Genomic DNA, 15,592 nt, shown 5'->3' with positions numbered 1-15,592 from the left:
AGATCCTTCAGTGTGATTTGGACAAATTGAGTGAATGGGCAAATGAATGGCAGATGCAATATAATTTAGATAAATGTAAGGTTATCCACATAGCAAAAACAAGACAGACTATTATCTGAATGGCCATAAATTAGAAGAGGAAAATGTGCAACGAGATCTGGATTTCCGCGTACACGAGTCACTGAAGGTAAGATTGCAGGTGCAGCAGGCTGTAAAGAAGGCAAATGGTATGCTGGCTTTCATTGCGAGAGGATTCGAGTACAGGACCAGGAATGCCTTGCTGCAATTATACAGGGGCTTGGTGAGGTCACTCCTGGAATATCGTGTGCAGTTTTGGTTTCCTTATCTGAGGAAGGATGTTCGACCTTTCGAGGAAGTGCAGCGAAGGTTTACCAGGCTCATTCCTAGGATGGCGGTACTGACGTACGAGGAGAAATTGAATTTGTTAGGATTGTATTCGCTGGAGTTCAGAAGAATGAGGGGGATCTCATAGAAACTTATAAACTTCCAACAGGACCGAACAGAGTTGAAGTTGGAAGGATGTTTCTGATGGTGGGTGTGTCCAGAACCAGGGGCAGGATTCTCTGACCCCCCCTCCCCCCCCCCCCCCCCCCCCCCCGGGTCGGAGAATCGCCGGGGGGGGGGGGTGTGAATCCCGCTCCACCGCTGGCTGCCGAATTCTCCGGCGCCGGTATTCGGGTGGGGGATGGGGATTGCGCCATGCCGGTCGGGGGCCTTTGGCAGTGCCCCCCCCGGCAATTCTCCGGGTCTCGATGGGCCGAGCGGTGCCAATTTTCGGCCAGTCCCGCCGGCGTGAAATGGGCATGGTCCATCCCGGCGGGACCTGGCTTAGAGGGCGGTTAATGGGGTACTGGGGGGATCCGGCCCCCACAGTGGCCTGGCCCGCGACCGGGGCCCACCGATCTGCGGGCGGGCCTGTGCCGTGGGGGCACTCTTTCCCTCCGCGCCGGCCTCTGTAAGGCTCCGCCGAGGCCGGCGCGGAGAAGAAACCCCCTGCGCATGCGCAGAAAACACGCCGGCGGTTCTGCGCATGCGCCAGAACACGCTGGAAATCCTGCGCATGCGCCAACTCGCGCTGGCCAGCGGAGGCCCTTCGGCGGCAGTTGTTGCGACGCCAACCCCTCCGGCGCCGGCCTAGCCCCCGGAAGTGCGGAGGATTCCACAAGTTCCGGGTGGCCTGACGCCGGAGTGGTTCACGCCACTCTTGGCACCGGTACGGGCCGTCCCGCCAATTGTGGGAGAATCCCGCCCCAGAGGTCACAGTCTGAGGATACGGGGTAGAACATTTAGGACAGAGATGAGGAGAAGTTTCTTCACCCAGAGTGGTGAGCCTGTGGAATTTGTTACCACAGGAAGGAGTCGAGTCCAAAACATTGTATGGTTTCAAATTATAGCATTTTGGGCGAAGGGGATCAACGGATATGGGGGAAAGTGGGATTAGACTATTGAGTTGGATGATCAGCCATGATAATGAATGGCAGACTGGCCTTAAAGGGCCAAATGGCCTCCTCCTGCTCCTATTTTTTCTATGTTTTTTTTCTGTTTCTGCAAAGAATTGTCAGTTTTTGGAATTTTCTAACCGAGTGGGCTGTGAATGTTGAGTATGTTGAGTAGGTGCAAGTCATAGATCAATAGATTTTTATGTTCTTACATTATATCTTCATGATGATCAGGGTTTTAAAATTCCAGCTCAGGTCATGCTACTTTCTGATTTACCATGGCCTGAATTTTGTGCTTGATCAGCAGGCCCAGAAGTGTCTGCGATTTCCGCTTCCAGCCACGTTGGGACCCAGAATGTGATTTCACGCAAGCTAATCAATTCAAGACCAGCCAGCATATCACGTGCCCAGACACTGGCGATGTACTGGCGGCAGGGACGGAAGCATAGCGGGCACTGTATCCAATGGGGATCCAGTGGGGCACTGATAAACAGCAAAGGCAGCTAGCTCCCTGAAGGCTGTCAGGAGGCCAGTGGTCTTGGAGAGACTTTTGAAATTTGCAAGAGTTAGGGCCTCAGCACCTACTGGGCATGCAAGGCAAGAGGACACTGCCGGTGGGCAAGTTGCAACCCCCTAGGTTTTCCACGTGCACACTATTGGAGGCAGAGAGTACTAGGCAGGACATTCTGATACCATGAGATGGCGAGAGGGGGTCACCACCCCAGACAAAGAAGGCCTGGCCAGATATGGCAGCGTAGGTCACCGAGAATGACGTGGTGCATTGCTCCTGGATCCAGGGCCGCAAATGGTTTAGTAATCTCCTGGGTGAGCACTGAGTTGACGTGGGATGATGTGGAGAAGTCATGAAGAATAGTTCATGGCTCGGAGAGTAAAAATCAAAGTGACAAAAGGTGTATACATCTCCGAGCTTTGGCCACTAGCCTTGGAGACACAAATCTGGCGGGCTTCTGAACTAGGTCATCAGGTGGGTGGGGAGTAGTGTAAGTGTGTGTGTATAGTATTGAAGATTGAGGGTGAATTAACGTATACACTTTATTATGAACAAAAGAGAAGGCCTAATGGTGCGGAGCACACATGGCTGAGCGGTGGGGTGGCCAACATGTTCGTACTGTACAAATTTAATATAGACCCCCTCGAATTACAGTGCAAAGATCCTCAGGTCATGGAGGAGAGGGTGTCAGAGGCAAGTAAGAGTCAAATGGGCAGATGGAAGACTGGCAGAGTGCAAACCATGTTGGGTCATCTCATCTTAAATGAGGACATCTAAGTAACAGTCCAGTCAGAGGATGACCTCCAAGATCATTTGAGCATACAAATTATGAGAAGGTGAAGGCCACTTGGTCCCTCGAGCCAGCTCAACCATTGCAAAGCAATGGATCGGCTTGTAACTTCAACCCCACATTCCTGCCAACCGATAACCTTGCAACCTCTTGTTAATCAAGAATCTATGCAGATCTGCCTTAAAAGTATTCAAAGACGCTGTGCTTACGCTTCCTTTTGTCGAAGAATGTTCCACAGATTCACAACTCAGAGAAAACATTTCTCCTCATCTGTCTTAAACAAGCAAACCCTAGTACATTCACCTTGTCAATGCCACTCAGGTTTTAATGTAGCCGCTTCTTACTCTTATCATGATCCCGGACCAGACCCCAATATTTTCTAGGACATTGGACTGAAACTAAAATACATTTTTCAAATTTGAAAAACAGTGAGGAAAGGAGACTTCGCATCAGGAGTAATTGCATTCGTGGCAGCATGGTGGCACAGTGGGTTAGCCCTGCTGCCTCACGGCACTGAACTCCCAGGTTCGAACTCGGCTCTGGGTCACTGTCCATGTGGAGTTTACACATTCTCCCCGTGTTTGTGTGGGTTTCGCTGATGCACAGGTTAGGTGATTGGCCACGCCAAATTGCCCCTTAATTGGAAAAATGAATTGGGTACTCTAAATTTTGTAAAACAAAGGAGTGATTCCATGCAAAAAACAGGGATATGGGGCGGGATTCTCCGTGAATCGGCGCGATGGCCCGAACCCAGCGCCAAAAACGGCGCGAATCACTATGGCGTCAGGCCCCCCGAAACGTCACGAATTCCCTGGCACAGAATGGGCTAGTAGTGGCGTGACGCCATTCGCGATGGAGTCACCTGTCATGGACGCGCACATCACTGCACAAAAGACTTCCCCCCCCCCCCCCGCCCCAAGACCTGGCAAAGTGGCCACCCACCGCGCAGCGCCAAGTGAGACCCCGCCCCTCTGCCAGCCCCCCCCTTTCCCCATCGCCCCTTCCCCCACATCCCCCCATATGGGGGATAAGGGGGGATATGGGGGAGGGGGGATATGTGGGAAGGGGGGTATGGGGTATAGGGGGAGATATGGGGGAAGGGGGATATGGGGTATATGGGGAGATATGGGGGAAGGGGGATATGGGGGAAGGGGGGACAGACCCGGCCCATCAGGCATACGACTCCCCCAGGAAGTTCATGGGCGGCCACGAGCCAGGGACAGACACAGAGCACCTGGCGGACACTGCCCACATCTAGTGCGAGTACGGCGACGCCGGCAGGCCACACCCAGCGATGAAGAGGGCAGTCACAGCAACAGGCCCCTGTCGCAGCCGCCCAGGACACTGACACGCAAGACCCGAACACACAGGACACCAATGCCCCGCACACTGACGCACAGGACACTGACGCACAGGACACTGACGCACAAGACACTGACGCACAGGACACCGGCGCACAGGACACCGAAACACAGGACCCTAACACGCAGGACCCTAACACACAGGACCCTAACACACAGGACCCTAACACACAGGACACCGATGCCCAGCATACTGACGCACAGGACACCAATACACAGGACCCTACCACACAGGACCCTAACACACAGGACACTGATCCAGAGGACACTAACCCACAGTTCACCGACACACACAGGACCCTAACACACAGGACATCGACGCCCAGGACATTGACGCACAGGACACTGACGCACAGGACACTGACGCAAAGGACACTAACGCACAGGACACTGATGCACAGGACACTGACGCACAGGACACCGACGCACAGGACTCTTAACACACAGGACTCGAACACACAGGACACTAACACACAGGACACCAACGCCCAGGTCACTGACGCACACGACACCCACACACAGGGGACGGATGGACAGGAATCCCCACTCCAGGGGGCCCCGGACTTCGGAGTGGATGAGGAGCACGCCATTACGCCACTGCTATCTCCTACACCCTCCACCATCGTAGACACTGACCTCGGTTGGGCACTTTAGCAATGAGGCATTAGGGACACTAACTGATGCGCACAACACAGTCGTCACGGCACAGCAGGTGGAGGCAGGAGCAGCCGAGGGGCCAGGCGGTAGTAGGGCCGCCAGGCGCAGGCAACCCTCTGCTGCCCAGACGGGTCCCGTGTTCCTGGAGTTACCACACACACCCATAGACCCGTTGCGGTCACAGACCAAGGCACAATCGAAGGGGGTGACGGCCGGCTTGCGGCAGCTGCAGACCAAGTTGGAGGAATCCACCCGCGTGCAGGAGCAGATAGTAGCGCCAGTCATGCGTGCTACCCAGGCTGACGCCGCACGGGTGGCGTCCACGGTGGAGGCAATGGGTGCGACGATGTTAGACATGGGTCACAGTATGCAAAGTGTGGGGCTTTCTGTGCAGCGGCGTCCGTGGCCCAGTACATGGCTGCCCTCTCACAGGCAGCCATGAGCCAGAGCCAGCAGCAGATCGCAGAGGCGCTCAACGCTGTGGCTCAGTCTCAGCAGGCAATGGCCCAGTTTCTGCAGGCCCCGATCGCGGGCCAGGCCACCGTGGGGACACGCCCCGGGGTCAGATCGCCCCGCGCCCCCCCCCCCCCCCCCTTCCAGGACCCCGGAGCCTCCCGCGGCGCCAATCCCGCCGGTCAGGTAGGTGGTTTAATCCACGCCGGCCGGAAAGGCCTGTCAGCGGAGGAACTTCGGCCCATCGCAGGCCGGAGAATCGCCGCGGGGGGGCCGCCGACCGGCGCTGGGGGTCTGCCCCCGCCAAATCTCGGGGGCGGAGAATTCGCAACACGGCGGGGGTGGGATTGACGCCGGCCCCGGGCGATTCTCCGACCCCCCCCGCCCCAGGACTTCCACAACAGCAAACTTGGCGCCGCAACTGGACGGATGCAGTGACTGTTAAGGGGCGAATACTGGCGTCACGTGGAACACAATTGATTCCAATGAGAAATGGTGCCTGATTGACGGTTGATACTGAGGAGGCTGATGTGGTGAACGTATTGCTACTACAATTCACCACTGCATTGTATTGTATTATGTTGATGTCCTTGTGGGCCCCGCCTGTGGCTCCGCCCCCTCGGGCGTGGTATATAAATCTGCAGCCTGTAGGCGGCACTCAGTACAGAGCAGTCGCAGGCAGGCACAGATCTAGCTTATTAAAACCACTGTTCACTTCTACTAATCGTCTCGTGTGAATTGATGGTCGCATCAGCTGACAAGGTGCAACCGCATATATACAGTTCGTTCTCCACACACACCATCTCAGCCAAAAAAATTGCAGCATGACACATTTCACCATGCTTCAACGATGCCGAGCTCAATTCCCTCCTGGACGTGGCGGAGGAGAGGTAGACCACCCTGTAGCCCAGCACGGGAAAGAGGCTACCAGCTGCTGCCGTTCACTGCACCTAGGCACAGGTGGCAGAGGTTGTGAATTTCTCATTGACCATAGCTTGTAGAATGGTTGGATGTAAAATCAGAAGCAACCATTCCCAGCAGCATCCAGTGTGACCCTCGTGGCATTCTTCTCCAACAAGGTTGGCAGTACCTTGTTTACAAAGGTTATCACTGCATGGTAACAATACAATATTATTGGGAATGAACAGTTTTCCAACAGAATATATCTGAAGTAAAATAGGTACCCTCAATTGCAACCTACTGTACTCGAACTAATCCTCCAGTAATCTGTGTTGATGATAAAATGGAATAAAATTAGTAAATTAGGATTTACCAACTGAACGTCATGCAACAATGCACTTTGTGCTGGAATAGGAGATAGAAAGACAATAATTGGCAAGAGGCTTCAGCAGATGAGGAATCAGAATTTATATTAAAGGGTCAGAATTGTTCAGAATTTCTGATGCTTTCCGCCTTAGTCCAGCAAAATCCCATCTGGATAAGTTACTGTCGCCACTGAACATCATCATCATCACCTGTCCTTCAATTCAAGGACAACGCCCACTCAGGCTCATGAGTTTCTACCACATGTCTTCATGTGACTGAACAGGCGGACTCTTGACCCACAGATCCTTGGGCACCTAAGCAAGGATTTCCCACAATGCTGTGGGATCCAGAGTGCAGCTTGACTTCCTTTTCTTTCCTTCTCTGCTGATGTTCTGCCTCATAATTAAGGCATTGTGAATCAAAGTATGATGCAGCTTGAGGAACAAGTTGTCGCTATTCTGAACAATTGTTAGCAAGCTCCTCCCAGTCATTAATGTCAATGCTGCCATGCTTCAAGGAGAGTTTCAAAGCAGATGGATCAGAATGCAGTGTTTTCAAATTTATTTCAAACAATTAGCCAGATAGAAACATGTGACCTATGCTTGGTGAATTACACATATAAACACTTAACACATTTATACTAATTTCTATGTGCCCATAAATGGGTTATCATGTGCATAAAAATATGAAAGGAGTGCAAGTGCAGGTGTTGGTAATTGCATTTCATAAATTAGAATTTCAACTCTTTTCTGTTTCCCAAAATGTTACTATTTGGTTTAATTTTCTAAATGTTATCTTAGGTGTGCAGATCAGGGAATAGGGGCAATAATGCTATTGCAATTTAGGCTTCCAACTGGAAAACTCTGGGCTGGATTCTCTGCTGTCGGGATGCTCCGTTTTGCCGGCAGCCCGGGAGTTTCCCAACGGCGTGGGACTGCCCCACAATGGGAAACCCCATTGACCAGCCGGCGAAACAGGGCATCCGGCTGGCATGCTGAACTAGAAATATGGAGCGGCAGGACGGAGAATCCAGCCCCCTGTTTGGGAATTAAATACAATAAGGATTTATTCATTCATGGGTGAACTTTTAGGAAAGAAACTTACAGACTCTGGCAGTCACATGTCAATGATTTGGAATGCATTGGGCATGAGAGCCAAAGTCAAGAAAAGAAACCAAAACAGCCCATGCATTTCATCGTGTGTGTGACAATAAGAAACAAGCTGGCCCAATCTCAAAATGTCAAAGTTAAAAATACTTGACTCATCAGCTATGGTTGAATATTTCCTGAATCTCCTGATTAAAGATCTTACTTTATCCTCAATATATTACAGTCTTGAATGCGATTAAAATTTTCATTTAGTAAATAAATCATTTCATCATCACTTTGTCCTGTAAGGGGACCGGTTAACTTAGATGGCTAGCATGTTGTACAGAATAATGCCATCAGTGTGGGTTTGATTCCCATCCCTGCTGAGGCAGACGTGGTCCTTTCCTCCATGACCTGTTTCTGAGAGCGGAAAGCAATGGCAAACCACTACTAACAAAACATACCAAGAAAACAGTTCAGGATGAAACATCGACAAACAATGAGCCAAGGATCTGTCTTTGGGAAGAGCACAGATAATAATAATGATGATCCTCCTGTGTAGCATGTGAAAGTATTTGTCCTCATAATAATCTAAAATATATGTGACTTATTTCAGTTTTATCCTTAATTGTCACTAGCTACTTTCATTCTATTAACATCATAATTCAAATTACAGTAAAAGTGAACAGATGGTAGAGATCGGAGATTGTAAAATAATTTTGATATTTTAATAAACTGTATTCAAGCTGTATTAATCACTTTCATTCCAGGTATTAAGCAAACATCAGTACCTGTAATTTATATCAATCATTAAAGAGAACTTTCAACAAATTTCACAATAAAGTTGCACATAACAACAATCGCACTTACCAGCTTTTGGGGCAACACTCTCAGCATTAAAATCATTTGCATTTCTGGAATGTAATTTTGATGCTATGAACTCGTTCTTGATGAAAGGCAATGTCGTGCTTGAGTCAGACTCATTTTCATGCATGTCTGGGCATGCACATCCTGAGTAATTAATTCCACAAGGTTCATAAAGATTTTTGTTGTTCAAGCAGCTTTGAAACCAATGACACAATATTCCACAGCCAAACTGGCTAGAATTTTCATTATTCAATAAAATAACCTCCAAGACTTGAAATTCCATTGCATTTTTCCCGAGATGTTCGTTCAAAACTGATTCAGAAGTCAGACAAAACTGTACAAAATCTTTATCAAACTGTAAAAATGTAAACAAATTCCTTGTTTCACACAAGTTAACAGCATCATAATCAATGTAATCCAATGTGCTACAGGTCTGGTTCGGAATGTAGTGATCCAACTGCAGTACCATCAGAGAGGTGTGGGAGCAAAATTGCTTCACTTTATGAAATTTTAAGTAAATGGAATATTTTGTTGGGTCTGGGTTTTCAATAGTCCAGGAGCAGCCAGACAAGGCTTTTGGGAATATGTCCTGTAGGGAGAATGATCTGTACAGAACTCCAGAAACCAAGGTGGAACATACGTTCTCACTGACATCAAACCCCAAAGTGAGCAGAACAAGGGACAACAACACAGATAATATCAGGCGATGAGCAGTGTTCATCCTATGTCATATGTCCTGAAATGAAAGAGAATGAAAATACAGTTATAATACAATTGTAACATAAATTAGATTTTTTTCTACAAGTTCATAGCATCAAAATTACATTCCAGAAATACTACATAAATGAGGGCAACCATGTGGCAAAACAGACCAGCAGTTCTCAATACTATTTCTTAAAAAATAGCTTCTGATAACCTCTAACATCTGAGTCAATACCACTCCTTGGTGTAAATCTTTCTACCTACCTTGTTTCAGCAGCACTGCGGACACCTGTACGAGACTGGTTACAAACTTCAAATCTGAAAATGCGAGTAAACCAAATTTATCAGGGGCGCTGAAATTGCAATTGGCGCGGGCCGCAGGATGGGCATATGTTTTCGGTGGCGGTTCATGGTGTGGGTCGGCAATGTCGGGCGGCCACCCCCTTGCGCATGGATGGACCCCGACCGGAAGTGCAGGGCCCCATATTGGCAGACAGAGCTGCGAGGACTACTCCACGGCCCTGCTAGCCCTGTGTAAATCGGAAAAACACCCTGGACTTTCTCCAGGTAAGTTCAGAGTCATTTGCGCGTGTTTTTTTTGCGGGCATGGGGACATAGCCCCCTTTTGGGAGAATCCCACCCAAGGGGCGAAATTCTCCAAACCCACGCAGGGTCGGAGAATCGCCCGGGGGCGCCGATAATCCTGCTCCCGCCATTTTCAAAATTCTCCCACCCGCCATAAAATGGCGTTCTTCAAATCCCGCCGCCCGCCTCGGAGAACGGCTGGCACCGGCGGGGTGCCATTTTTTATTGAGGTTTAATTATTCTCCGGCCCGGATGGGCCGAAGTCACGCCGCTGGGAGGCCTCTCCCGCCGCCGAGGTTTAAACCACCTCTGGAACGGCGGGATCAGCGGCGCGAGCAGGCCCCCGGGGTCCTGGGGGGGCAGGGGGCGATTGAACCCCGGGGGGTGCCCCCACGGTGGCCTGGCCCGCAATTGGGGCCCCCCGCTCAGACTCCGGGCCAGTGCCCTGGGTGCACTATTTTCTTCCGTGGCCGCCACGGCCTTCATCATGGCGGAAGCGGAAGAGAACCCCACATCGCGCATGCGCCGCTGACGTCACTGCCGGTGCATGCGCGGACCGGCGAAAGCCTTTCGGCCGGCCCCGCTGCCGGGGGCGCCGGTTTTTTCCGTCGGTCTTCTGGTGGCAACCGCTCCAGCGCGGGGCTGGCCCCCAAAGGTGGGGAGAATTCCCCACCTTTGGGGAGGCGCGACCCCTGAGTGGTTGGGGCCACTCCCCTACTCCGCGACCCTCCGTCACGCCGGGTAGGAGAGACCAGTGGGCGGGATTCTCCGAGCCTCCGTGCTGAAATCGCACCCGGCGCAGGGTCGGAGAAAGAAGCGTCAGAGCTATGATCGGGTCTGACGCCTTCCCGCGATTCTCCACGGACCGGAGAATCGCCATCAGTCGCCCACACGTGGTCGACCCGGCACCGGTTGGGGGCCATTCCAAGAGGCCCCCACATCAATTCTCTGCCGGCAAGTGGCCGAGTTCCCGCCGGCATGGTTCTACCTGGCGGGCACTCGCTCTGGTGGGGGGCGGGGGGATCCGTCACCAGGGGAGCCTCCAGGACAGCCAAGCTCGCGATCGGGAGCCACCAATCGACGGGCGCGCGGGATCTGAGGCGCGGCCTATATTGTGTGGATCCGCCTTGTTGCGCGGGGCCATCGCCACAGGTGGCCACCGCGAGCATGCGTGGACTCGCGGCCAGGATGTGCAGGGTCCCGTATCGGCAGCCGGAGCTACGCGGAGCACTCCGGCACCCTGCTGGTCCCCTGTAGGCCACGGAATCACTGAGCCAAGGGGCCGGCGTGAAATGCTCTGGTGTTTACGCCGGCATCAACAATTAGCCACTGTTTCGGAGAATCCCACCCAATGTTTTTAAAACGTTTTTTTCCGGGGACCCAGCTTTACCAATCGGCTAACCTTTGGGACCATGCCAGCCGACCTACGCGACCCACCCCTGCCAAACTTCGCGACCCACACCGGTCGACCTTCATGACCCATGCTGGCTGACATTCGTGACCCACCATTTTCTCTAATCTTTAATGCAAGAGGTGAGCCTGCTTGGTCCTCAGGTTCACAGGAGAGGGTGGATTTCATACCTCAGTTCATAATCTCTGAGTAGCTCCTCTGTTGACTGATCATTACAGTAACTATTCAAGCGGATGAAGTTCACCGTCATTGGAATTGACTGGTCACCGTTTCAATTCAATACTTTAATGTAGTTTAAAAGGTCATAAAAAAACTTATAGCCACCCTTCAGTACACAGAGGACGACAATGTAATGATTTCCCATGGCTTTCATTAAATTCCTTGCCAAACATTCAGTTCTGTCCATGATTAAACCATGAGGAAAATAGGCCGGGATTCTCCGCTACCGGGATTCTCCATTATGCCGGCGCCCGGGGTTTTCCCGAGGTTTTCCCATATACTCTCTCCAGATCATTACGGTAATGTTTCGGGATGCAAAACAAATCGAGGTCATAGCCTTGTTCATCATCGGTGATCACTACGCAGTCAGCCGCCGCCATGCCACGATCGTACTTGGACGCCGGGTTCAGTTCCCAACACTCCTGGGCCGCATGTGCACCGATGAGACAAGCATGCGCAGTGCGCCCGCATTTTTTTAGCTGGTTGCGACCGGCATTTTCAAAGCCGCTCACAGCTGGATTGTGAAAAGACGGCTGCTGCAGCTGTTTAGCATGAATTCCCACGATCGGGAAGGCCATGATGGCTGGCTCCGCGACCCTCCCGACATCCACCCGCGACCCACCACTTTGAAAATGGCTGGTCTAGACAATATTGGGAATGAGAAACTATTCCCATTAACAGAAGAGTTGAGAACCAGAGGACACCAATTTAAAGATAACCGCCAAAAGAACCAACGGTAAAATGACAAAAAATTTTTTACATTGATATGGTGTGGAATGCATTGAGTGTGATGGAGGCAGATAGAATTCTGGCTACCAAAAAGGGGTTGAATCAATACTGGAAGAGAAAATATTTGTAGGGCTTTGGGAGACAGAGCTGGGGAATGAAACACCTGACACACAACTTTGAATAGATTGTGGTTATGGGGAAACACAAGGGCCTACTCTGCAGGTGTGATGCACCAGAAGTCTACAGTACTTTTAAATTAAAACAATGTCGATTTATGACACCAGTTAACACTTTATAAACCCTCAGTAAACATCTTAACAACTATCAACACCAATAAATCCCCCAAAGAATACAGTACTCTCTAAGTAACTCATAATCTTTCCTTGCGACAAAACATCCATACGACAAAAAGAACCCTCTTTACAGAAACACACCAGGTTTAAATTCTCTAATGAAATGAAAATCGCTTATTGGCACAAGTTGCTTCAAATTAAGTTAGTGTGAAAAGCCCCTAGTTGCCACATTCTGACGCCTGTTCGGGGAGGCTGGTACGGGAATTGAACCATGCTGCTGGTTTGGTTTGCCTTGGTTTGCTTTCAAAGCCAGCGATTTAACCCTGTGCTAAACCAGCATCTACTGTTCTCTACTGAGAACAGTTGCCACTCTGAATTCACCAAATGATCTAGAGATAGTCTTTAGATGGCAGAGAGATCAAAATTACACCTTCTTTGGCTGGCTGCAGCTCCAACCCTAAAACGAAAATAAAAAAACACACATCCTCAAAGCAAAACTAAAAAGCAGAGCCAAAGCTCAACTCAACCCACACTCTGACATCACTGCAGCCACTTGAGCAGACAAACATTTCATAAAGTGACATTCCCATGACACCTCCCCACAAGAAAAAAAATAAACCATCAACTTCAGGATGGTTTCATTTTTCACCTTTTCACTATCCTTTAAGAAATGCAGACGGTAAATATACTTTTTTGTTTCAAAAAACACACACAAACATTTAATAATAGCATAGTCCTTTTTGTTCTCCTTCCTCCAACTGGAATACTTCCCGATTGACAGTCTCTTAAGACAAGAAGGTCTCTGCACAATCTATCCATTTCTCTATGCCTCGGCATTTCTCTTCAGATACATTAGTTCAATCTGATCACAGAGTCCCTTGCAATTCTCCAACACAGGGGCAGCAGGGTAGCATGGTGGTTAGCATAAATGCTTCACAGCTCCAGGGTCCCAGGTTCGATTCCCGGCTGGGTCACTGTCTGTGTGGAGTCTGCACGTCCTCCCCCTGTGTGCGTGGGTTTCCTCCGGGTGCTCTGGTTTCCTCCCACAGTCCAAAGATGTGCGGGTTAGGTGGATTGGCCATGCTAAATTGCCCGTAGTGTCCTAATAAAAGTAAGGTTAAGGGGAGGGTTGTTGGGTTACGGGTATAGGGTGGATGCGTGGGTTTGAGTAGGGTGATCATGGCTCGGCACAACATTGAGGGCTGAAGGGCCTGTTCTGTGCTGTACTGTTCTATGTTCTATGTTCTAACTTTTGTTTTCACGTCCCGTGTGACCATTCAACATTGTCTAATTGTATTAGGAGCGCCGCAGCCTGTGGCGTAGCGGGGAGAGCGTCGGCCTTTGAGCCGGAGATTCCGAATTCGAATCCCGTCCCCGGACCTGCGAGGTGCATTTAAAATGCATAACTAGATCATTAGGGTAGCTGCAGAGTTTTACAGCAACTGAAAGAGAGACCCTTCGGCCCATTGTGTTTGTGCTGGCACTATCCCATTTTGGGGGCCTCACGGTAGCATGGTGGTTAGCATCAATGCTTCACAGCTCCAGGGTCCCAGGTTCGATTCCCGGCTGGGTCACTGTCTGTGTGGAGTCTGCACGTCCTCCCTGTGTGTGCGTGGGTTTCCTCCGGGTGCTCCGGTTTCCTCCCACAGTCCAAAGATGTGCGGGTTAGGTGGATTGGCCATGCTAAATTGCCCGTAGTGTAAGGTTAATGGGGGGATTGTTGGGTTACGGGTATACGGGTTACGTGGGTTTAAAGTAGGGTGATCATTGTTCGGCACAACATTGAGGGCTGAAGGGCCTGTTCTGTGCTGTACTGTTCTATGTTCTATGTTCTAACTTTTGTTTTCACGTCCCGTGTGACCATTCAACATTGTCTAATTGTATTGCCAAGGAAAGTGACTTGGGCTTTTCCAAATTCACTTTTGGCTAACTCCAAACCCGCTTCCTGAAGTCGATCGAATAACTCTATCAGATGTTTTAAATGTACTTTCCACGTTGGGCTGAAAATTACCAGATCATCGATGTATACCGCACAATTGGGTAATCCTGAAACGAGTTTGTTAGTTAACCGTTGAAATGTGGTTGGGGCGTTTTTCATGCCAAATGGCATAACTTTTAATTGGCATATACCATCTGGAATCACAAAAGCTGTAATCTCCTTTGGCCTTTCGATTAAAGGTGCCTTCCAGTTTGGAAATAAACGCTGATTGCCCCACTTTCTCAATGCAATCCTCCAAACATGGGATAGGATAAGAATCCGTTCTTGTAACTGCTTTCACCTTTCTATAGTGTACACAACTGTTGCGTACCATCACTATGGGTGAGGTCCATTGGCTGCAACCCACTTCAATTATGCCATTTTTAAGCATAGTCTCAATTTATTTGTTAACCTATGCCAATTTTAAAGGGTTAAGTCTACATGGATGTTGTTCGATTGGAACAGCATTTCCCACATCTGCATCATGTATAGCCATTTTAATGCTTCCTAACTTATCTCCACAAACTTGCCCATGTGATATCAATAACTCTTTCAGGTCAGTCTGTTTGTCCTCTGGAAGGCAACTCAACAATTTATCCCAATTTTTAAGAACATCCTCGTTTTCCAATTTAATTTGAGGTATGTCAAATTCAAAATAATCTGGACTTGGTTCGTGGCTTTGAGTTAGAATCATTAAAACCTCCCCCTTTTGCTCTCCTTCCCTTTCAAATTATCTTTTAAGCATATTCACATGACACACGCGGTGAGTTTTCCTTCTATCCAGCGTTACCACATAATTCACCTCACTTAATTTCCTTTCAATCTGAGAAGGTCCACAAAACCTTGCTTTTAAAGGTTCACCTACCACTGGTAACAATACTAAAACTTTGGGCGTGATTCTCCACAAATCCAGCGTGCCGTGAAGGCTGGCGTGTTTCACGCCAGGCTCGGAGCTCCGTCCCGGGACCCGATTCTCCCCCCCTGGCGGGGCTAGTATCGGGGCTGGGGGAATGACGGCGATGCGGAGTTAGCGAACGTCGCTAACTCCGCCCACCAAGAGTCATGGCGGCTGACGCGCACGATGACGTCAGCCGCGCATGCGCGGATTGGACGGCTCCAACCCGCGCATGCGTGGATGACGTCATCACGCAGACGCGTCAAACCCACGCATGCGCGGGCCGTCATGCCCCTCAGCCGCCCCGCGGACTGATCCTGCGGGGCG

General features: G+C 50.2%; 1 protein-coding gene across 10 annotated transcripts in view; it reads right to left on the bottom strand.

The window, feature by feature from the left end:
- The window catches only part of adgrb2 (adhesion G protein-coupled receptor B2), a 1,298,770-nt gene that overhangs the window by 1,222,146 nt on the left and 61,032 nt on the right, over positions 1-15,592 (bottom strand). For all 10 annotated transcript variants that reach the window (XM_038801790.1, XM_038801818.1, XM_038801834.1 and 7 more), the window contains exon 2: positions 8,457-9,189. In XM_038801790.1, coding sequence (XP_038657718.1) covers positions 8,457-9,174 — 718 coding nt within the window. In that variant the 5' untranslated portion in view covers positions 9,175-9,189. The remainder of the gene's footprint in view (positions 1-8,456; positions 9,190-15,592) is intronic.

The sequence above is a fragment of the Scyliorhinus canicula genome, chromosome 1, assembly GCF_902713615.1.
Source record: "Scyliorhinus canicula chromosome 1, sScyCan1.1, whole genome shotgun sequence".
Lineage (NCBI taxonomy): Eukaryota > Metazoa > Chordata > Chondrichthyes > Carcharhiniformes > Scyliorhinidae > Scyliorhinus > Scyliorhinus canicula.
This window is presented reverse-complemented; position numbering and strand designations above follow the sequence as displayed.